The sequence below is a fragment of the Engraulis encrasicolus genome, chromosome 15 (assembly GCF_034702125.1).
Source record: "Engraulis encrasicolus isolate BLACKSEA-1 chromosome 15, IST_EnEncr_1.0, whole genome shotgun sequence".
NCBI lineage: Eukaryota > Metazoa > Chordata > Actinopteri > Clupeiformes > Engraulidae > Engraulis > Engraulis encrasicolus.
Window position 1 is genome coordinate 27,766,381 of NC_085871.1, and position 24,211 is coordinate 27,790,591.

Here is a 24,211-nt window from a genome sequence, read left to right on the forward strand (position 1 = left end):
GATGAATAAGTCCATGAAGAATCTTGCTGGACTGAAAGATTCTACCGAAAGATTCAACCTTCAATCAGGAAGAGTGACCAACCAAAGCTAATGGTAAGAAAAATATAGCTATTCTCTTGGCTGCCACCAAACCACGACATAGCTTATAAATGGCTTTTGACACCTGCAGTCCATTTGTACAGCAATGGTTAGGGAGATGGTCTTGGGACAAAAAAGGTTCTCATCCTCTACTTTTTTTTTTTTTTTTAAGCAGTACTGTGAATAACTTATCATTTCCAGAGTTGGAAAATGCCATTAACTTATGAAGTCATATTAATGACTGTTCACACCAGGGTTCCCACACCTTTTTCATGACCAACTTCAAGTACTTTTCAAGCACCTTCAAGCACCGCATTTTCAGTTTTCCAGCACCTTTAAATAGGTCGCGGGAAGGGGGTGTGTCCAGAAAATTATGTGTTTCTAAGATGCAATTTCCTGCATTCTAATCAATTTTATGATGTCGAATGGCAAATCCCATCTGACATCTCACTCCCTCAGATTTTTGATGTACCTGAACAATTTATTTCTATTATTTACCGAGTTTGACTTGACACACAATTCAAGCATTTTCAAGCACTTCACCAAACATTCAAGCATTTTCACAACCTTGAAAGCACTTAATTGAAATTCAAGGATTTTCAAGGAATTCAAGCACCAGTGGGAACCCTGTCACACTCTCTTCGGGGCTCTTCCGTTATCTCTTGCCCCCTGATGCACACCGTACCTCCAGTGGCAGGCTGTAATAGTCATTGAAAAGTGAAATACCTTAGTATTACAATAATATGACATAACACAGGGTCATTCTGGCCAATCTGGTAACCGCAAATGTATAACGCCGTGTCTTAACGGGTTAAGGAAACATGTGAAGAGTTCAGATGCAAAACCCCCTAACTCCATTTCTGAAGACCTGCACTTCTATATTTTTAGAGAACCCTGTTGTTGGTTTGGTTTACTTTCATGTACTTGATAATACATATAAATAGTTATATTACCTAAACAAAATAAAGAAATATGCAATTTTTATAGCTTTGTATTAAATAAAAATGAATTAAGATTATTTTCTGAAAAGGCTCTTAGGGGGTTTTGCATCTGAACTCTTCATGTACAAAGTCTATGGGGCTACTACTACGTATTACTTGAGAACATACACAATGCTGCTCAATGAGATCAATTGAAATTGAATTTAAGAAAGTAGTTTTAATTTCCATGGATCATGACTGCTGTCATCTGAATCACTGAGAAATTATGGTATCTTCAAAGTGGTCATCAAAGTGGTTCCAGGAACATACTGTTTTAATTAATATATTCATTTCTGTATATCTAAAAAAAAATCTGCTCACTCAAGCAAGGATATAATAGTCATCAAGGTGGTCCAGGAACATACTCTTTTAGTGAATATATCTGCTCACTCTTGCAACAGAAGCATGTACTTCAGGCAATGACTGTTCTGTAATGACAACCATAGTTACCGATATAGAAGGTTCATTCTTGGTCTTCAGTTTCCAAGAAGGCAACGTGCAGTGACTAAGTCAGTATTGAAAGTGAGGAAAATATCTTTATAGTTGCCATAAATCCCAGTCAAACTTGCTGATATACTTGTTCATTGTTGTTGTGCTTCATTAGGAAGAAGCAAGACATTCACACAAAACAGCAAAAGTGTTACTAAGTCAACTTTCTGTCTGTTTTTTTAAATGAAGTAGTTAGTCTTCTGGTTTTGTGTAGGGCAGAATACAAGAATACTAAAGAGCTTCAGCATGTCAGTATTCTTGCACAGTAGCCGATGCTTAATGACAGAGACTTGCATAAGCACTTGAAGCCATAGTGATAGGGGCAAATGTACTGTATTTTGTATGCAGAAGGATCTCGGTTAAGAAATCACAATGAAGATATTGTGTGAATGTTCAAATGTGTAAATGAGTGAGGGAATGGGTTCAAGTATCACCACAACCATGATATTGTATTTTCAATAATAAAAAATGATTTTGATTTCCAGTTGAGTGGTGAATGTGTCAAAACATTTTGTTATGAATGTGCTGCAGACACACAATTATTTACCACAAATACATGTCATCATAACCATAAATTACACTGTACATGTCATCATGAGTCCTTTGTGAGATTGCCACAAATATTGTGTCAGACCACATATTGAAACCACAAAATACGCCATTGTTCTTTTTAAAGGCAAGGCAAGGCAATTTTATTTCTAAAGCGCATTTCATACACAGAGTAATTCAATGTGCTGTACAGAGAGTAATGAGTAAACATGGTAGTAATGGGGCTCCGTGGGCTAGTACGTCAGGGCCCACCATTACGCTGCGGACTGGGGTTTGATTACGGCCCATGGTTGTTTCCCAATCCTTCCCAGTTCACAACCCCCACTCATTAACCACTTAGTCCCTATCAAAAGGGATCAATTCTTCTTTCTCAATAAAAGCTAAATGTTTCAGCTATTCAGCCTCTGCAGCCATAAACAGATGAGGTACCAAAATACTGACTATTAAAATGACTATTTCTACAGTCTACATGTTGTGCACCTTTGTCATAAGTGTATAACAACATCTGATGATCATACTACACTGCGTGTGTGTGTGTTGTTGTAATTACATCATTAGTAGGCCTACATCTTGGATGGGCTAACCCAGCCACCTTCCGCCGTTAGGCCTACTTACACACGCTGGACGACTACTTCTTCTATTAGAGTATTTTATACACCTAGCTTGCTGCCATGCCATGTAGTCTGCTGGAGTCATGACATAGGCCAGGGGAGGGGGAACCTTTTTCATTCGTGGGCCACTTCAAATTCCTCCGAGGGCCGTACTATGAACATAAACCAGGATTTCTTCCTGCACTTTAGGACTATATAATATTGAAGGCAGCCACATTTAAAAAAGACCCCACCTTCTCAAGGTCCCTGAATATAACTTAATTTTATTGCGAATGTAATTTCTAAGATTCTTTTACAAAATCGTCGTATTTCATATGAAGCTGCATAATATTAAAATGATATCGTGGGCCGGATAAAACTCAAGGGCCGCAAACGACTCTCGAGACATATACGCTATCCCCCCCCTGACATAGGCTGTGGTTAAACCCCCTTGTCCTATGCAAACATGAGCACTCTTGTGTCGAATGACTCACTATCACCCACTGAAGCAGCTTTCCTACATTGCAGCAAGTGTCAAGTCACTCTAGCACAGGATCAGAGCCGTATATTAAGATATACGGCTCTGCAGAAGATTATGACTCCAGCTCCCTCTGCTGGTAAGGGTTAAACTACAGGCGCCAAGTTGAGTGAGTCCAGTCAGCTCGAGTCACTGTTACAACCAGTAGGCTATGGCTTTCTGGAAAGGTTGCATTTTGGCGCATATGACTGCAAGAGTATTCGTTAGAAGTAGACAACTTAGAATTAGTCTATGGGCAAGGTGATTAGGCTAATGCCTTGCTAGCTTTTACGCATGTTTATAAGCAACTTCTTGTAAGTTTCCTTCTCTGTCGGACCACAAATAGTTAATATGTTGCACTTTGACTGTGTAGGCTACAAGCGCTGACTGTTGTGGATGCCTCTACTATAGAAATTCAATATGAACTTCAGCGATACAACACATGATCAGAGATTAATGTTTTGGCCGACGTGGCTCTTTGTAGGTCGGCGAGTTCATGAAAAGGGGGCGATGAGATTACTTTCCCTCCCAATGGCGACATGCCCAGTGTTGTCAGTCTAGCCTACCCGTGCACTTGTGGACGAGAAGTTTTAGCTGTAAGAAATGTGCGTCCCAAACAAGAAGTCAATCTACATTCCCTGCACCAGTCCGAAGAAATAGACTTCTGGGAGGCATTCGGGCACTAGGCCTATACCTGCAATGAAAATGGAACATTGACAGGTAATTTGAATGGCGTTTGACCCCCTTGACACTTTGACAGCACCAAGGGTTGATTACTATAGCCAAGCAGGTGGGGGGCAGTAGAACAGGCTGCTACGACTACAGTGGGCTATGGATAGTGCTGTAGGCCTACCCTGTCCTGTGCAGCCTGTCTGTAATTAATTAGGCCAGCCTATAACAATGTACAACCAGAAAACAGTAGTTCATAGATTTCACACATATTATGTGCAGCTGGCGGAATTGAAGTGATAACCAGTGTGTGTGTGTGTGTGTGTGTGTGCGTGCGTGCGTGCGCGTGCGTGCGTGCGTGCGTGCGTGCGTGCGTGCGTGCGTGCGTGCGTGCGCGCGCGTGTGTGTGTGTGTGTGTGTGTGTGTGTGTGTGCAGGTCCGGGGCCCTTCCCTGCGGTGCTGGACATGTGGGGAGGTGGAGGGGGGCTGGTGGAGTACCGAGCAGCTCTGTTGGCATCGCACGGCTTCCTCACCATGGCACTCGAGTACCTCAATCCGGAAGAAGAGAGGACACCTCATCTGGACACTGAGTACTTCGAGGTGTGTGTGCGTGTGCATGGCGTGCATGTGTGTGTGTATATTTGTGTCTTTGATGTCTTGGAGAACACCGAGTACTTCGAGGTGTGTGTGCATGGTGTGCATGTGTGTGTATTTGTGTCTTTGATGTCTTGGAGAGCAAAGTCCGGTCTGTTTACCTTTCACCCAGTCACATGTTCTGCTGTGTGTGTGTGTGTGTTAGTTTATGTGCTTGTGGGAGCGTGTGTGTGCGTGCGCGTGTGTGTGTGTGTGCGTGCGTGCGTGTCTTAGTTTGAGTGTGTGTGTGTGTGTGCATGGTGCAATGCAATGCCAAATGATGCTGCACAGTGTTGGGTGAAATAAAGACGTGCACAATAATTTCCAAACAGAATGCATTAGGCTCGTTCGTGACGAAGCAGTGTTGCTTTTGCTAAGCAGCGAGCATGCGCACTTTGCCAGTTTGATGCATTGTGGTTAAAAAATTCTAACCAGAATGCTTCAAACTGGCAAAGTGCGCATGCCCACTGCCTAGCAAAAGCAACACTGCTTCGTCACAAACGAGCCCATTGTAATTTTGCAGTGCACATGTGCAATGCACACTTTACCGCAGCCTGTGACATGGTGTTGTGATGTCATCATGGTCATGTGATATGTCTCCACCCACTGCAGGTGTCTTCATCTCATGATCTCTGGTTCTTTGCATCGCGACGGCCTCAAAGCGAAAACACAGAGAGCACCACCAGCACACACACACACACACATAGATACACACACACACACACACATACACACACCAAAACACAACACAACGCGACACACATCATCATCATCATCATCATCATCATCATCATCATCATCATAATCATCATCATCAACAGCACCACCACCAGAGACGTCTGTGTGTGTGTCTGTGTCTGTGTGTGTGTGTGTGTGTGTGTGTGTGTGTGTGTGTGTGTGTGTGTGTGTGTGTGTGTGTGTGTGTGTGTGTGTGTGTGTCTATGTGGTCTAAAAAGAACCGTATAGCCTATGTGTTTTTCATGTTTGGATGTCTGTTTGCCTGTCTGTCTGCCTGTCTGTCTGTCTGTAAATGTTCACTACCAGCAGAGGGAGCCATTTGACAGGGATCGACGTCTCTCAAAATAGCTGAGGTGGTTTGAGTGAAAGTAGGAGGCGAAGCAAGGCGAAGCAAGGCGAAGCGAAGAGAGGCGAAATTCAACCGTCATCAGGTCGTCGCGGCGAATCAAATGGAATGGAACAGTTATGTTGTTGATTTGATTGGGCCGTGGCAGGCGAATTCGCTCCTCATTTGCATAACATTAAACTTTCTTTAATAATTTCGCTCCTGTTCGCTTGCTGTCGCTTGCCATCGCTTGCCTTCGCCTCGCCATCGCTTGCCTTCGCCTCTCTCATAGGAATGAATGGCAAAGTTCGCAAATTCGCGTGTATGTGTCCCTACCGTAAAGCAGTGTGAATAACAGAGCACATAGTGTATGGGTGCGTTCCGATATGCAAGCTTGCGTCCTCCACTTGTGCTTGTGGTCTCGCCCCACCTCCTGGCCCCTGCTCCATGGAGAAAACAATAAAGTTTCCCAGTTTTTCATTCACCATCCCGATTGCAAATGAGAAAATTACCTTAGAATTTTGATTTAGCAAAATATTGAATTAATTTTCTGTCGTCAGTGACATCATCATGAGGTCACAAGCAGGCAAGTGAGCAAGGGAGGACGGAAGTCCACATATTGGAAATCCACTCATTGTCTCATGGCTGTTTGTGTCTATGGGTGCAGCAACCCAGGACACAGAGTACACACACATGTAACAAAGTTACTGTATGGTGCATACTGCAACGATTATTCCCCAAAACTTTAACTCACCAACTGGGAAGGGGTGATGGCATTACAGGACACTGTGTGCATGTGTGCGTGTGTGCGTGCATGTGTGCATGCATACTGTATGGAGTCAGGGCTGGTTAGGCGAGCACCCCTTTGTGTAATTTAGAAATTAGCATTTCTGTAAACAGTGTCGCATAGGGCCTATCTGATTGAACACAACTGATCATAGTACCTCTAGTACTTTGTAAAGTTTGATGCGTTACTTTCCTTGATATTATAATTGTGTGGGACTTTCGGGTGGTACTGAAACCTCGAAGACATTTGGCGCCCTATAGGCGACCGTTTTGTCTATGCCTAGTGCTGGCCCTGTCTGGAGTTAACCTGAGGGAAAATGAAATGGTGTGACTGAGCACATGTGTCTCAGGGCAGTTTGTGGCTGTAGGTGTAACCCAGGAAACAGTGTGTGTGTGTGTGTCTGTTTGTGTGAGTTACTCTGAAAGTGAAAGAATGACTTAGTACAGATGTTTCTGGGCAGTTTGTAACTGTAGGTGTAACCTAGGAAACAGTGCTCTCTGTGGGGAAACTATTTGCATTGCCAGGCTTGAGTGGGTCTGCTAGTCCCAGAATAGAGCAGCACTACCAGATGTTCAAGAGTTCCCACGAGATTTAAAAAGGCGGCATTAGTATCATCACTTTTTAGAGAATGATAGACAACTTGTGTGTGAGATGGAAATATGTAGTAATTGAAATTATTTTTGATATTATTGATATTATTTTATTCATTGTCATATTACATGTACATATGTGAATGAGATAGAGGAGGGGAAATAACATGTTTTTTGAATGTCTGTTTTTAAAAGCCATGCCCTTGGTACTCATTTTACAGTTATGTACTTTCATTCTTGAGAGCCTAGTGAAATGCAAAAATTAAACAGTATTCGTTACTGCAGGCCCAGGTCCTCCTTTTTATAATTTTATCAATTTAAAAGCCAAAAACAATGACAACATCAAGTCTACAATCGGATTGAATTTCTTTATTAAGAAATGGTCAACGTCCAGAAAACATCAAAGCAACAACATCTTCAGATTCTCAAATGATATGACAGAATGAAAAATGGATGATTAAAGAAAAAGTCATTAGAGCTGCACACACTTAGAGGGAGGACAAGAGGAAGAGTCCCTATGAGACATACTCTAAATCAGAATAATGGCAGACATTAAAGTAGAGCCGAAGAGCAATCTGACTTCTTCAGGATCTTGGTGACAGTCTGGGAGCCCCGTGTTGCCTGGCAGGTCACTGGGACGTCCTGGGTCCACTCCTGGAGAGGGAGGGTCAGGGTGCTGCTCCAGCTGTACAGGCCGTCCTTCTGTGGGCCCCAGAGACTTGTCTCCCCGCTCCTGCTGCTCCCCGCTACAGACCAGCTCAGGCTCCAGTCGGACGGGAAGCCTCCGTTAGCCAGGCACACGAGCGTGGCCGAACTCCCGCTGGTGTCCAGGGGGGGCAGCACTGTCAGTTTGGGAGTGGTGTCACCTGGGGAATGAAGACAAGGGGGACGAAATGAGATGAACGAGGATGAGATCAAACATTAAAATTAGTCAGAGGTACAAGAGTAATATAACAAATCACTGTAATATACCTGATCACTTAATCATTGTTAATGGGTCACTTTTTAACCTGGGAAAACATATTTAATATGCAGTATGTAGAATATTTCAGTGAACAGAGTTTTAGGTGGCAGGTTTCAGGCTTTAGTCTACATTTACAGAATTAGACTTCTACTCAGATTTTCGTCTAAATACACTTTTTTTTCTCAGTATGCAACAGTTCTTAAATAATTTTGAGAAGACACACAACAACCTGCATACATTAAGCACAAACTACTGCTAACACAATAAAATAAGATTGTAATATATGATAGCACTGTAATACAACGCACAGGACCCTCTTGAAAATGAGATGTTAATCTCAAGGGGTTATCCTCTAATAAAGAATTTGAATTTGAATCACTGTAGCATTAGACATTGGTTTCCTTTTTAATTTGATTTCTACTCAGATATTTGTCTAAATACACTTTTTTCAGTGTGCAATCTGTTCTTTAATAATTTTGAGAAGACACACAACCTGCATAAATTAAGCACAAACTATAGCTAACACAAACAACTTGAAGAGTATCCTATCTCATGATCTCTATAAAGTGTTCATAGTGCTGTACTCACAAGTGCAAAGTAATTTATCCATAGTATACGTAGATTTAAAAAACAAAATAGACTCACACACTCCAAACCTAACAATAAAAATAATAATAATTCAGTTGCTTCCCATATCATGTTTACTGCCAAATGTGCAACAGGCCATAAATACAATTTTCACCGACACCAAAACCCTTCACAGTGGGCTACAGTAAAATACCCTCACGTTTTAGGAACCCAAGAAAAGACACAATTTCACTAACTCCAACTGTAAAAGCATGCAAGCCACTGTATACCCTTAAAAGGACAAACACATCTGAGAAGCACAACAAATTCAAATACAATTTTTAAAACAGACCCTTAACTAGGCTATGTAAAATATTTGGTAACGCTTTAATCACTGACATAATCACAGCATAAAGCACACACGATTGCAACTTGAAATTGACACCTGAAATTGAATCTTGGTTAAATATAAAATTACTGAAATGGTTTACTTACTTCCCACGTCAAGTCTGCTGCCTCCTCCAAACGTGTACCACAGTGATACAGACTCATAGAGGCGCCGTACAAAAACCTCTTCACGGTACACTGGGCCTGACTGTGACTGTGCCGTTACAGGGAGGGGAACATACAGCAGCTTACCAACTCTCAAGATTTGGGATGTTCATGGATGAATTTAGGGTTGACATCACAATTTTATTTATTTTTTCAAGATTTTTATTTTATTTCGGCCTTTGTTCTTTATCTATGATAGGACAGTGACTGAGGGACAGGAAACGAGTGTGGCGAGAGAGACGGGGAAGGACTGGCAAATGACCCAGGCCAGAACTTGAACCCAGGTAGCCTGCGTAGTAACCTAGCGCCATACCGTAAGGCCACGGTAGGGCCTCATTATTTTATTTCTAATTAACATTCCTAGTAAAAGGTGAGGCCATGGTCTCTAATAGTGTTCAGTTTTAGATAACATTGTTCTGACATTTCTCTGACATTTTGACTGGCTATGCAGCAATGACAGGCTTGAACTCACTGGTCTAGTTTATGTGAGTTTAATTATTGCTGAGTCCAATCATGTCATTTGATTACAGGCCTACGATTAATCTCTGCTATACTATCATATGAAAGCATGGCATTTTTTTCAAGTTCAATGGTACCTTGTTACGTGGCTGATGATGCATACTGTAAACTGTCAGTAAATTAGGCAACGTATCGTCTGTCCTCAAACTTTACTGACACACCAGGATGTTTAACAGTGTAGAGTTCCCCCCAGGAACCCAGGAACTCACCATGTCCTCTGATAACTTTGACCTACAAATCTACTGATAACTGGTTCACCCTTCCAAGCATGGTCGACTGACCTAGGTTCTGACTAAGAGGGTTGGTCCAATTCAGTTGTGGACTGGATAACCTCTCAGTATTATTGTTAATGATGTCAGAGAAGGCCCAGGCATGTTAGTGTGTACCAGGGCTCCGCCCTAGCGGTGACGCAACACCTTCGGCTCAGCTACACACACTAGGGCCACACACTAGCTTGTATATGAGGATTCCGTTCCCTCCACAGCAGGAAACTCCACCCACTTTGTCTGGAACTAATCAACTGAGCATTTCCAACCGTCCTGGGTAGAGGCATGTTCAAGGCAGAGACGTTCTATTGGGACTAAGAAATGTTTGGTTTAAACTTCGGCACAGCCCTCAACCAGTAGCAAGCCGAGGGAGACGGGTTAACCAGGCATTTGGAAACACTAATCGCTATAGTCCTGGTCAGACCAGAATCACGGTACGTGATCTGAAGTCTATGAAAATCAGGCATGTTATTGTGTTGGCGTAGCTTCATTTCCTGTCATGGCCACCAGGGGATGGAGAACACACACTTTTGATGAGAACATGTTGTAATGGGTGGTGAAGGTATACGTAATTTGCATAAAGATGTGATTAAAATATTTATATGTGAGGCAGATGAGGACTGGAGCACTCAACTCTAGAGGACATTATCTGAGGAAAATGACAATCACATTCATATGGACTCTCCTACTGTTTATTACAGGTAATGTTTCTAAGCAAAGTACATAGGCTGTTTTAAGCATTTAAAAATGTGTTTTTTCAAAATCCACTATTTTGTGTGTTCATATATATTTCAGTATGCAGAGGCCAGTATACTGTGACTCAGACTCCAGCGGTGAAAGCTGTTCTTGTGGGACAAACCATCACACTCAACTGCAAGACCAGCAGCCCCAACTCTTACAGTGCTTTCTCCTGGTACATTCAGAAACTTGGAGAAGCTCCTAAACCTTTAATAAGCATAAACAGCCGCTATGGATCAACTCCCAGTCGATTTGTTGGAGAATCCAGTGGTGGTAGTGACTTCACCTTGACCATCAGTGATGTCCAGGCTGAGGATGCAGGAGTTTACTACTGTCAGAGTTTCCACTATCCCAACAGCAAATCTGTGTTCACACAATGATAGAGCGCCGTACAAAAACCTCCCTCAGTCAGGCTCCACATGACTGCACTGCTGCTGCTGGAGCTCATTTTTAGCCCATTTTAGCCCATCAAGATCCAATGTGACCAAAGCAGCGGACGTCTGCTGGAAGAGAGGGCAGGTGGAGTAATGTGGACACAACCAAGAGGAGCCAAAGGGGGCAGTGCTGATCCCTGAACGGCAGTGTGGAGGATGGACTCATTTGGAGCAGCAGAGAGAGGGATACATGGGAAAGCACCAAGCCTACTATTATAGCTCCCTAAACACCTTTTGTAATGATAAATCACAGGACACAGGAGCTGCAGGATCTTCAGCACCATGGACAGCAGCAGAAGAGAGAGGGAGAGGGCAGGTGGAGTAGTGGACAGAACCAAGAGGAGCCAATGGGGGCAGCAGTGTTAATGCAAAAAGTCAAAGAATGAGTGCACATCAGTGGCACAGGTACTGGACCAAACGTAAGATAACTGAGAAGAAAGTGAAGGTCCGCAGCACTGTTGAATGCTCCCAAAATATTTATTCGCACAACGTTTCAGACTGAACGTCCTTCATCAAGGACGCATTTTTGACTCAAACACACACACACACACACACACACACACACACACACACACACACACACACACACACGCACGCACGCACGCACGCACGCACGCACGCACGCACACACACAGAAAGCGCAGACCCTAAAAGAGAGAAGACCTGCCGTCCTGAAGCATGTAGAAATCCTAAATGTCCACTTGCAACGCTATTCCAAGAGGGAATAGGCTGTTCCAGAAGCATACAAATGTTTGTGGTTACAAGAAATTAAACATACCAACTGGACAGAGCACACAATCGGGAATACCCGTGTCTGTGGTGGCCACTTCATACTTCATCTGAAGTTATCTTCACCATCCATTTTCTTATTTCGAAAAAAAACCTGGCTAGTTTCTTTACAAACGTGCGGTACATGGTCGATTCTGCTCCAACAATGCGCACGCAGCTCAATGACATCACATCTGTGTACAAACAGTGAAGGGGTCTATTTGGAGCAGCAGAGAGCGAGGGGAGGAATACATGTCTTACAATGGTCGCATGACTCTTAATATCAAATAACCCTAAACCTGTAAATTGGCCCATGACAACGTAGTAGCCTCTTACTGCAGATGGGGTCGCCGGCGGGCCTATTCACTTGTTGCTGAAAATGTTTAACGACATCCTAACGACATTGCTATGACAGTACCGAGAGACTTAAGTAACAGATTAAGACATAGCCGTTACAATTTTGGTAGCAGTAGGGTTATAACATAGGCTCTGCACTAAGGGTAAGCACAGGCCATTCCATACCTCAGTTATAAAATGTGGAGTAAGTAGCCATACCATAGACAATCCCATATCATACATTAAAGGGATTTAAAAATAAACCCCAACTCCGGTGAAGTTGGGACATTTGGTAAACAGTGAATAAAATCAAAATGCTATCATTTTCAAAACATTCAATCTATTCATTAGATGGAGAATAGTGAAAAGACAACATATTAAGTGTTAAAACCGAGAAAAAATATTGTTTTGGGGGACATATGTACTCATTTCTAATTCGTGTCTAAATCCAACACGTCTCAAAAGAGTTGGGACGGGGACAATAAATGGCAGCAAATGTCGAGGAAGACTAAAAACAAAACAAAAGACAACACTTAACAGTTAAATACATTAACCGATGAGATGATTTTATTAAAAAAACAGTGTCAATTCCTATCTTGGACATTATTTCACCAGCTTAAATGGTGGGTGTATTCCTTGTCATGTTTTGCAATGGTTTCCTTTCTGTAGTGCTTACAGTGTGACAGGTCTTGACCAGAAGCCCACCATTTTATCACCTGCTGGTCCTTATGATGGAGCCAAACTGTTAAAACATAGTAGAGAATGCAATTTGACCTTACTATGTGGCAGTAATCGAATATCTCCCTTCAAAATATAATGCATGAGTGGCTTTTCATGCTGTTTAAAACCAATTTATACCATTCAGCACTGTATTTAACTCTACAGATGAGTGAGAACATCTTAACCAATGCACTACTGCACCCGCATGCCATCGTGGAGGCTGACTTTTGAAGTTAGCACTAACACAAGTTGGATGGTCCATTTTCACTGTAGCACAGGATGTGCAATGCTCTATTATTGTCAAAAAGAATGGACTTCTACAACTTCTGCTGACTTCTGTAAGCAAAGGACAGTTTCCCATGTCTTCTGGGTCTATTTCAAGTGAGCTCAGGTGCTTAGGAGAATGTTACACCCCTGTGTCATTTGCACGCATTAAGCATTCTTAATATGGTCAATTTTCAATAGCTCTAATTCCTGGAGTGCTAGAGTGAGACTACAGCCAATATTTCATGATGTCATGAACCTATACAATGATTTTAATGACAAAAATATTCTTATATACACTCAATCGTGGTAAATCAAAGGGAATTCAAAAATGTATGTAATAACTATGGTAATTATTCCCTTTGCATCTTTAATTCTGAGTGACTCAGCCTCTCTGTGATGATCTTATACCTGGACACCTATATTGTCCGTCAGTACAATTCATTTTGAAATGTTCTTCTTTGTTGTTTTATCTTATTTGGATGTTTACTAAATTTCACTGATCCCTGTCCCAACTATTTTGAGACGTGTTGGATTTATCAAATTAGAAATGAGTACATATGTCCCCCAAAACAATATTTATTCTCGGTTTTAACACTTAATATGTTGTCTTTTCACTATTCTCCATCTAATGAATAGATTGAATGTTTTGAAAATGATAGCATTTTGATTTTATTCACTGTTTACCAAACGTCCCAACTTCACCGGAGTTGGGGTTTGTATGTTGTGGTTCATCATTCCTTTCTTTTCTCCGTTGTGTCCCTGAATGGTTGTTAATACACATAGTTTGATTGTTTTAGTACAGAGGTCCCCCGTCCCTCATCACTTCTGTTCTCCGCTCTCCACCACCTGCAGTGAGCTCCAGCAGCAGCAGTGCAGTCATGTGGAGCCTGACTGAGGGAGGTTTTTGTACGGCGCTTTATCACTGTGTGAACACCAATTTACTGTTGGGATAGTGTAAACTCTGACAGTAGTAAACTCCTGCATCCTCAGCCTGGACATTACTGATGGTCAGAGTGAAGTCACTGCCAGATCCACTGCCACTGAATCTGGATGGAGTACCAGTCTGGGGATATTTAGCACCCTCTACCAGGAGTTTGGGAGCTTCTCCAGACTGCTGCTTGTACCAGTGGAGACATTGATGGCCTCCACCTCCTCCATGGTAACAATAGCCAACGTAGACAGCACTGCTGGTTCTACAGCTGATTGATACAGATTGTCCTGGAAGAACAGCTTTCACTGCTGGAGTCTGAGTCACAGTAATCTGGCCTTCACATCCTGAAACACAGACAAAGGTATTGTATAATATATTGTAAATGTTAACGCCCAACTAATGAATAAATGACATACTGATTGATGGAATAGATGTAATCTGCTTTTCTGCAAATGCTCAAATCCTGACAATAACTTGTGACATACCTTGGCAGTAGAGAGTGAGTGTCCAGATGAGGATGAGAGCTAAAGCCATCTTGTTGTCCATTCAGATGTGACAGTCTGAAGTCAGACATGTGCACTACTGAGGCTGCAGTATAAACACTCCGAGGGCACTGAGGCGCCCAGCACTCATGCAAACCACAATCTGTAGGCAAATCATGCTCACAATGACACACGTCTGAACTATTACTGTAACTGGTCTAAAGGTGCAGACTACTGAGACTAGTGCATAATTATCCAATCAAATATGACAGAACCAAATATAATTCCATTCATTATCACATTTGTTAATTAATCTGTTTTCTTTGGGTTATAGCAGAATCATTTGGCCATCAAAAGGAAATGTGTTTTTATTAATTTCATTCATGGATTTAATTTTGCATCTGCATCTTGTTTTTGTCCTAATGCACACTCAGCTGTCTGTCCGTGTGTGTGTGTGTGTCTGCCTGTGTGAACATAAGTGTGTGTGTGTTCGTATGCGTCCGTGCGTGCATGCGTGCGTGTGTGCATGCATGCATGTGTGTGTGTGTGTCATAAGAGACAGACACAGAGACGTTGCTAGTGTCCACTGCTGGATGGGAGTGATGCCTGAGGACCAGAGACCATGTGGACGGCAGAGTAGGAGAGGCTGAGTGGGACAGACTCTAGATAGAGACTGAAGGTGTTGTACTTTGACCAGTGGTGGATGGTGGTTGAGTTAAATGTGTGATGGTCAACGTGTATAATGTGTGTTGTGAGATTAGACATTGGGCCTTGGCGTGTATCTGAAGGGTAAAGATGAGTTGAGGACCCATGTCTGACCCCCCTGTCACATCTGTTTTTAATGACTTCAGCAGTGTTCATGATGCAGCCAGAATTAATGTGGCTATATTGTTTATAATGTGCAGTATATGAACAATTATTTGGATGTCTTTTAGCATATGTGATTCTGTTTTTACTTGCAAACCCCACATTTGCACTCATGCATACAGTCTCATACCCCACAGCACCTGCAGTGAGCTCCAGCAGCAGCAGTGCAGTCATGTGGAGCCTGACTGAGGGAGGTTTTTGTACGGCGCTTTATCACTGTGTGAACACAAAGCTACTGCCGATTTCATGTATACTCTGACAGTAGTAAACTCCTGCATCCTCAGCCTGGACATTACTGATGGTCAGAGTGAAGTCGCTGCCAGAGCCACTGCCACTGAATCTGGATGGAGTCCCAGTGTGGAGATTTTTAGCAGTAAATATCAGGAGTTTGGGAGCTTCTCCAGACTGCTGCTTGTACCAGTTCAGGCATGGATAATCATGAAACCCAGGGCCACAATCCTCGTCAACATCACTGCTGGTTTTACAGATGATGGAAACAGATTGTCCAGGAAGAACAGATTTCACTGCTGGTGTCTGAGTTACACTGATCTGACCTACACATCCTGAAATGAAATCACATGAAATTACATTACAGTTAACTTCATAATCAGTGACTAAACTGTAATTGTCATGTCTGTGGATATGCCTGAAAATATATGTAAGTCAGGTGGATGAGAGTAACGTGTGTGGTACCTTGGCAGTAGAGAGTGAGTGTCCAGATGAGGATGAGAGCTAAAGCCATCTTGTTGTCCATTCAGATGTGACAGTCTGAAGTCAGACATGTGCACTACTGAGGCTGCAGTATAAACGCTACTGAGGTGCCCAGCACTCATGCAAACCATCTATAGGCAAATCATGCACACAATGACACACTATTACTATTACTGTAACTGGTCTAATGGTGCAGACTACTGACACTAGTGCATAACTATCCAATCAAATATGGCATAGCGTGTTTGTGTGTGTGTGTGTGTGTGTGCGCGCGTGCATGCATGCATGTTTGTGTGCGTGGGTGCGTGCGCGCAAGTGTGTGTTTGTGTGCATGCGTGCGTGTGTGTGTGTCATCAGAGCCAGACACAGAGACGTTACTAGTGTCCACAGCTGGATGGGAGTGAAGGCCAAATGCCTGAGGACCAGAGTTCATGTGGACGACAGAGTAGGAGAGGCTGAGTAGGAGAGACTGTAGGCCGCGCAAAAGACCGAAGGTGTTGTACTGTAACCAGTGGTGGATGGTGGTAGTTAGTTTAAGCCTGAGTCACTGTGTGTGTGTGTGTGTGTGTGTGTGTGTGTGTGTGTGTGTGTGTGTGTGTGTGTGTGTGTGTGTGTGTGTGTGTGTGTGTGTGAGAGAGAGAGAGAGAGAGAGAGAGAGAGAGAGAGAGAGAGAGAGATAACCTGAGGGGAAGTGAAACGGTGTGACTGAGCACATGTGTTTCAGGGCAGTTTGTGGGGGAAGTTTTTGCCCAGGAAACAGTTCACTCTCTGGGTGAAACTAGTATTTGCATTGCCAGGCTTGAGTGGGTCTGCTAGTCCCAGAATAGAGCAGCACTACTGCCAGATGACTAGGTTAGTGGGCCCCCACTAGTGGGATGCCAGGGTTTGATTACAGGGTTTGTCTATGCTGTGGTTGAGACCAAAATTCTGCTTGCAAACATTATACTTAAGCAAAATCAAAACCAAATTTAAAAATGTTGGTCCCCATGCAAATGCATTAAAGGAACAGTCCACCCTTTTTTGATTTTCACATATTTGCAGTATGTCCAAGCATCATTCATTAATGTGCATATTATTTTCTTCTCAGTTTTTTTCAGTAGGCCTATTTAGATTTATTGGATCAGAATTATTAGCATACTGTAGCTTAACATAATCACCGCAAGTGAATGGAGGCATTAGCATCAAGCCACAAATGATCACAGGACAGGATTAAATAGCTGTTTTGCACTCTGGTGAGTTTTACATTAATTTCAAAGTACTTTATAAGTACATTTGATGATGTTTTGTTTGCCCCCATAGACTTGCATTGCTACGCTTAATTTGGCTATACTGTTAAACTAGGCAATGGAAACACATAGACGAAAATTATATGCACATTCATGAACAATGCTGGGAAATGCTGCAAATATTTGAAAATTAAAAAAGGATGGACTGTTCCTTTAAGATATTCATTAATGTCTCAAATAGCGATCATATAGGCCTAATTATCACTTACATAATGTTTTTAGGGCGTATATGGGCCGTGTAAATGTTTGTTTTGGGGGGAATTGTCTTGGGCACAGGTAAGGGGGGTTTTAAGAAAAAAAAGGTGAAGAACAACTGAACTAGGCTATACAGTATACTGATTTCCCCAGGTGGTTTACATTGATTTTTAATCGTTTCACTAGACGTAGCCTATCAAGCTCATATAATGAAATATGACAGTCAAGTCAAGTCAAGTAGGCATACATATGTAGCCAATCTTTCAACTGAATGTCAGGGACAATGTAGTTCCATTGAGTCAAAATTGCCAGGCATTTCATTCTCAGAAAATCTAGTTGACTTAGTAGATTTCTTAGCTTAGTGTTTACTGCCCTCTAGTGGGTTATGTCTGAAACAGCATGTATCCAGTTGCAAATCATCCTTTCCTCCATGTGACGCTTCCAAGAACAGGTTCGCCCTCAGAAATGGACACGCAGACAGCCTACATTGAACATTATGTCAATCCACACTGCAAACTCTATGAAGTACCAATCAATCAATCAATCAATCAATCAATCAATCAATCAATCAATCAATCAATCAATGATATTTATAAACAATATCATATCCCCCGTGCTTGAGAAGAGAGAGAAGAGTAGAGTAGAGTACTTTTCTTAATCCCGAGGCGAGGGAAATTACTGTAAGGTGTCTGACAGCTTACATAGATAGTGTAGTGTTATGGTTACTGAGGGGGAACCTTTGTTATGTAACCTTGGGACCGGAAGGCGGGGTCACTTAATAAAAGGTACACCGATACCAACTGGATACACACGTTGTGGTCTCTCCATTAATTATAATAATATTGGCACGGCCAACTGAACATGGTGTCAGAAGTCAAGTCGGACGTTTATAATGTTTAATAAGTTTAGTGTACCAGTGTTTTAGAGAGGTAGTGCGTGCTGAGTGATCAAGTTTGAACGCGAGTCGATCGCTACGACGAGATCAAGTCTGTGCTAAGCGTTAGCATACCCGAAACGGCGGCGGCATGGCTAACTACCGAGTATCTCCACCGGAGAAGTTCACGTTCAAGCCCGAAGAGTGGACGAAATGGATCAAAAGATTCGAAAGATTCCGCATCGCTTCTGGACTCGAGGAAGAAGATGAGGTGAATCAGGTGAATGCATTGATATATTCGATGGGGGAAGAAGCGGAGGATGTTTTACTTTCCCTGCACCTAACGCCAGCCGACTCAATAAAGTACGAACGACACAGTTATTGATAAACTGGACGGACATTTCACTGCTCGCAGGAATGTCATAATTGAAAGAGCGCGATTCAACATGCGAATTCAAGAAGTCGGTGAGTCTGTAGACAGTTTTTACACTGCATTGCATTGCCTAGCAGAGCACTGTGGCTACGGTGTTCTGCACGACGAAATGGTGAGAGATCGTCTTGTTGTGGGACTGAGAGACAAAAAGTTGTCAGAGCATTTGCAATTGGACTCTAAATTAACAATGGACAGTGCGATTGATAAGGCACGGCAAAGCGAAAGTGTCAAAAAGCAGCTTGCAATGCTGAATACGAACTTTAAAGCAGATGCATGCAACACGCAGGTGGACAGTGTGCAAGCGCGCGGTGCCTGCGCCACGGGCTTCAGGAAGAAGCAACAAAAGACTAAACCGCCATTTCAGAAGACCGGGCACGGTCAGGAAAAAAATGCACAGTGCATGAGATGTGGAGACACTCGTGGGCATCATCCACAACAATGTCCAGCGAGAGACGCTGTGTGCAACCAATGTAAAAAGAAAGGGCATTACGCTCGAGTGTGCAAAACAAAAAAGAGACTAGCAGCGAATGTTGCAGCAGTGGCTGAGTACGATGAGAACAGCGATGAGGATGTCGCGTTCCTAGGCTCTGTGTCCGAGAGCACAGGGGCCAATCCATGGATCACTGAAGTGAAAGTGGACAGTCACAAAACAGTGTTTAAAATTGACACTGGAGCGGACGTTACAGCAGTTCCAGAACAATTGTACGTCCAGGGTCAGTTCAGCAAGCTGGCCAAAGCAAAAAAAGATCCTCTACGGACCAGGAGGGTTACCGTTAAAGCTGAAAGGAAAATTCACAGCCACCATCAGCAACAGCAAGCACAGCACACGCGAGGAGGTGTACGTCGTGGAAGGACTGCGCACACCACTTCTCAGCGGATCAGCTGCCATGTCACTACAGCTGGTCGCCAGAGTGAACAACATCAGCCTAGACAGCACAGAGACTGTGAAAAGTGAGTTTCCAAAGCTCTTTTCAGGGCTAGGTAAAATGGAGGGAGTACACCATTGTACTCAAGCCGGGTGCAAAGCCTTTTTCCCTCTCCACACCACGCCGCAGATCGCTCCCTCTCATGCCAAAGGTCAAGGAGGAGCTGAGTCGTATGGAGCAGCAAGGAGTGATATCGAAGGTGGAGGAGCCAACAGCATGGTGTGCACCTATGGTCGTGGTGCCCAAGAGCACAGGAAAGGTCAGAATCTGCACAGACCTCACAGAGCTTAACAAGTCAGTGATGAGGGAGAAGCATCCCTTGCCGTCCGTCGAGCACACATTAGGACAGCTGGCAGGCGCCAAGGTTTTCTCAAAACTTGATGCCAAATCAGGATTCTGGCAGATTCCACTCTCCAAAGAGTCCTCTCTCCTCACCACGTTCATCACACCGTATGGGCGGTATTGCTACAATCGCATGTGTTTCGGGATCTCGTCTGCCCCAGAACACTTCCAAAAGCGCATGTCGCGCATCCTGGAAGGACTGGAAGGGGTTCTGTGCCAGATGGACGACGTGCTCATCTGGGGAGCGACGCAGACCGAGCACGACGACAGGCTGAGGAAGGCATTGACACGACTGCAGGAGGCTGGAGTGACTCTTAATGACAAGTGTGAGTTCTCAAAGAGCAGGATAAAGTTCCTGGGGGAAGTCATTGAGGCCACTGGGGTCAGCGCCGACCCCGACAAGGTGAGCGCTGTCAAAGCCATGACAGAGCCCAGCAACGTCAGTGAGGTCAGGCGCTTCCTGGGGATGACCAATCACCTAGGTAAATTCCTGCCTCATCTAGCCGAGAAGACGCGTCCTCTACGAGACCTGTTGAGGAAATCCAACACGTGGGCCTGGGGGCCCCAACAGCGACAAGCCCTCGACAAAATCAAAGAAGAGCTGACTACACCACCGGGTCTCGCCCTATATGACCCGAATGCAGAGACACTAGTCTCAGCAGATTCATCGTCTTACGGCATGGGGGCTGTACTTCTACAGCGAAAGGATGGATCAGACTGGAAGCCAGTAGCGTACGCTTCAAGAGCGCTGAGCAACACCGAGCAGCGGTACGCTCAAATTGAAAAGGAAGCCTTGGCTACAACGTGGGCCTGCGAGAGGTTCGCCGAGTTCCTGATTGGAAAAGAATTCCATGTAGAGACTGATCACAAACCATTAGTCCCCTTGCTAGGCTCAAAGAGTCTGGACGAACTGCCACCCCGCATACAACGCCTACGTATGCGGCTCATGAGATTCTCTTACACCATCTCACATGTGCCAGGCAAGAGCATCGCCACCGCCGATGTGCTATCCAGAGCACCAGTCCGTAGCACAGCTGATGGACTGCAGGAGGAAGAGGTGAATTTGTATGTGAACTCTGTGATTGCAAACCTGCCTGCAACAGAAAAGAGACTGAAAGAAATTCAGGCACATCAAGACAAAGACACTCTTCTCCACACACTGAAAACATACTGCCAGGAGGGCTGGCCGAATAAATTCTCCATCCAGCCAGCATTCCAGGCCTATCTGCCCTACTCAGGTGAGCTGACAGTTCACAACGGTCTGCTACTCTACGGCTGTAGAATAGTAATCCCAGCGTCACTTAGAGATGACATACTACAGAAACTGCACGAGGGCCACCTGGGACTCACAAAATGTAGGGAGAGGGCTAAGCAGTCAGTTTGGTGGCCAGGCCTCAACAAAGCACTGACAAAAATGGTTGAGGAGTGCGACACATGCATCCGTGAGAGAGTCAACTTCAGAGAAACGCTGCAACCCACAGACTTTCCGGTAAGACCATGGTCTACTGTAGGTGCAGACCTGTTTCAGACTGATAGTAACAAACATTACTTAGTCGTTGTTGACTATTTTTCAAGATTTTTTGAAGTAGCCAAACTTACACACACCACATCTGAGGCCGTGATCGAGCACTTCAAATCCATTTTCGCTCGTCATGGCATAGCAGACGTGGTCCGCAGCGATAACGGGCCGCAATTTAACTCTGAGCACTTCAGGAGATTCGCACAGGAGTGGGGCTTCGACCACGTGACGTCTAGTCCCCACTTCCCTCAGAGCAATGGAGAGGCGGAGCGGGCCGTAAGAACAATCAAAGCACTTCTAAAGAAAGCGAGGGATCCTTACCTTGCTCTCATGGCCTACCGCGCTGCTCCTCTTGCCAATGGACACAGTCCAGCCGAGCTCCTCATGGGGAGAAAAATCAGAACGCCTGTCCCTGTCATCCCATCCCAGCTTGAACCAGGCTGGACTGACATGGACAATCTGAGAAAAACCGAACTCAGGTACAAAAAGAAGCAGAAGGAGAACTACGATCGTCGCCACAGAGCACACGACATGCCGGTACTGCAGGAAGGTGACCATGTCTGGGTCAAAGACATCCTGGAGAGGGGCACTGTGGTGTCTCATGCAGGCAAGCCACGGTCCTACATGGTCGAGACACCGAGGGGCACGCTGCGACGGAACAGGTACCATCTCTCACGCACCCCTACAGCACCACCATCTCCCACCATCCTACAGCCAGAGACACAGGGAGAAGATGCACCAGCCGGCGTGCACACGCCTGCCTCACCAGCAGCCGGGAGTGATTCCGGTCAGCAGACACTTCCCACAGGAAGAAGTGTCGCCACCAGAGTGAGGGCACCTCCAGTGTACCTGAAGGACTACGTTTGCAAATAGACTGGAGGTTTGATTTGAAAAAAAAAAAAGAAATGAAAATATCTGTTGAAAAGTGTTTATGTAATCACTTGTTAAGGTTGAATGAGTTAACAGTTTAACCTGAAACTTTATTTCAGATTTATGGGTTTACAAAATGAGTTAAGGAATGTTAACTGTTACGGTCATACATTTTGACATTTGAAATAGATGTTATAATACTGGTAATAAGCAGTATGTTATGAGCATTTTCAGTAAAAAGGTTACTTAAATGAGATAGACGGAATGTAATGCAATTTAAATGGTTTATGTTTGAGTAATGATTTAAGGTATCAGTATCTCTATCAGTAAGAGTTTTATGTTTATTCTGTCTTCTCATGAACAGCATCACCTAGTCAGAAAGGGGGATGTAGTGTTATGGTTACTGAGGGGGAACCTTTGTTATGTAACCTTGGGACCGGAAGGCGGGGTCACTTAATAAAAGGTACACCGATACCAACTGGATACACACGTTGTGGTCTCTCCATTAATTATAATAATATTGGCACGGCCAACTGAACAGATAGATACATAGATACAAAAAAGATATAAACAAAGACCTAATAGGCTACACATTATTGCACATTGCTTTGTTTTACAGGCTAGGCCTATTTAAAGGGACACTGTGTGAGATTCTTAGTTGTTTATTTCCAGAATTCATGCTGCCCATTCACTTAAGTTACCTTTTTCATGAATAGGCCTAGCCTTCTACCACCACCATCAAATTCTAAGTAGGCCTACTCATTATGACTGGAAAAACATGAAAAGGGGGATCTTCTCCATGGTCCGCCATTTTGAATTTCCAAAAATAGCCATTTTTAGTTGCAAAAATGACTGTAGCCATACTGTAAAATGTACTTGGACCATACTAGAAAACATTTCTTTATTACTTAGTAAACTTTCATGTAGGCCCTAAAGATCAAATTTGGCAATAGGCTGCCCAGTTTCAATGAGCAGCATAGTTGCAGTACCTTTTTTGACCATTTCCTGCACAGTGTCCCTAACTGTAGGACGACTAGAGTAGGCCTAGGCGAATCTCTCGCTGAACATGCTATGCGACTGAAATGGAAGCCTCCATGACGAAACTATCAAACCAATATTAATCAAAAATCATGGATGTTGTAAACAGAGGTAAGGGTGGGATTTAAGCCTGCAACCGTGTGATTGAAAGACCAACTTCCTAAACATTAGGAATGCTCGTTGACATATCATCTGCTCATTGATATAACATCTGTGTGCCATGAACTTATGATTGGTAATCAGGGCCCCCACTGCAATGAAAATGGTCAGAAATCATCCCCCTTTAAAACCATTGTACTTTTAACAACTGTATTTTCTAAATTTTCTTGGGGGAGAAACCCCCGAACCCCGACCAAATTTTTGTCCCTACCAATGTCAACATTAAAGTTACTCCCTTGCCCTCCACCGATGGCGTCATTTTCAAGAGACAGCCAGGTCTCGTTTGTCAAAAGACAAACGTCAAAATTAATGGCAAACACATGTTTGCCGTTTTTATGATACATTGTTTTGATTATGAAGTGCCATTAATAAAAGCATTAATAAATCAAAATATATCAACTATGACAATAACTCCATTTGTCTCAGCTTCATTGAGGTGATCAAATAGACTGATTAAGATCTGTGCATACATTTGGACCAATTATAGAGATTCCTCCTTATA

At 43.6% G+C, this 24,211-nt stretch overlaps 1 protein-coding gene across 1 annotated transcript; it reads right to left on the minus strand.

Annotated features, from left to right (window-relative positions):
* Window positions 1-7,291: 7,291 nt before the first annotated feature.
* LOC134463940 (immunoglobulin kappa light chain-like) lies at window positions 7,292-14,640 on the minus strand. Its single transcript, XM_063217316.1, has 4 exons — window positions 14,493-14,640; window positions 14,011-14,351; window positions 8,972-9,023; window positions 7,292-7,811 (listed from the first exon to the last, which is right to left on the minus strand). The coding sequence occupies exons 1-4, from the start codon at window positions 14,551-14,553 to the stop codon at window positions 7,498-7,500; spliced, it is 768 nt and encodes a 255-aa protein (XP_063073386.1). The 5' UTR covers window positions 14,554-14,640; the 3' UTR covers window positions 7,292-7,497.
* Between the last annotated feature and the right edge of the window lie 9,571 nt (window positions 14,641-24,211).

Excerpts from the sequence above, each read along its gene's own strand:
- LOC134463940 (XM_063217316.1), bottom strand. The coding sequence starts at position 14,553 with ATGGACAACAAGATGGCTTTAGCTCTCATCCTCATCTGGACACTCACT. Across the intron at positions 9,024-14,010 it reads ACTATCCCAACAGTAAATTG|TCTGTATCACTGTGGTACAC; the intron begins GTGTTCACACAG and ends CGCCTCTATGAG. Across the intron at positions 7,812-8,971 it reads CAGCAGACTTGACGTGGGAA|GTGACACCACTCCCAAACTG; the intron begins GTAAGTAAACCA and ends TTCATTCCCCAG.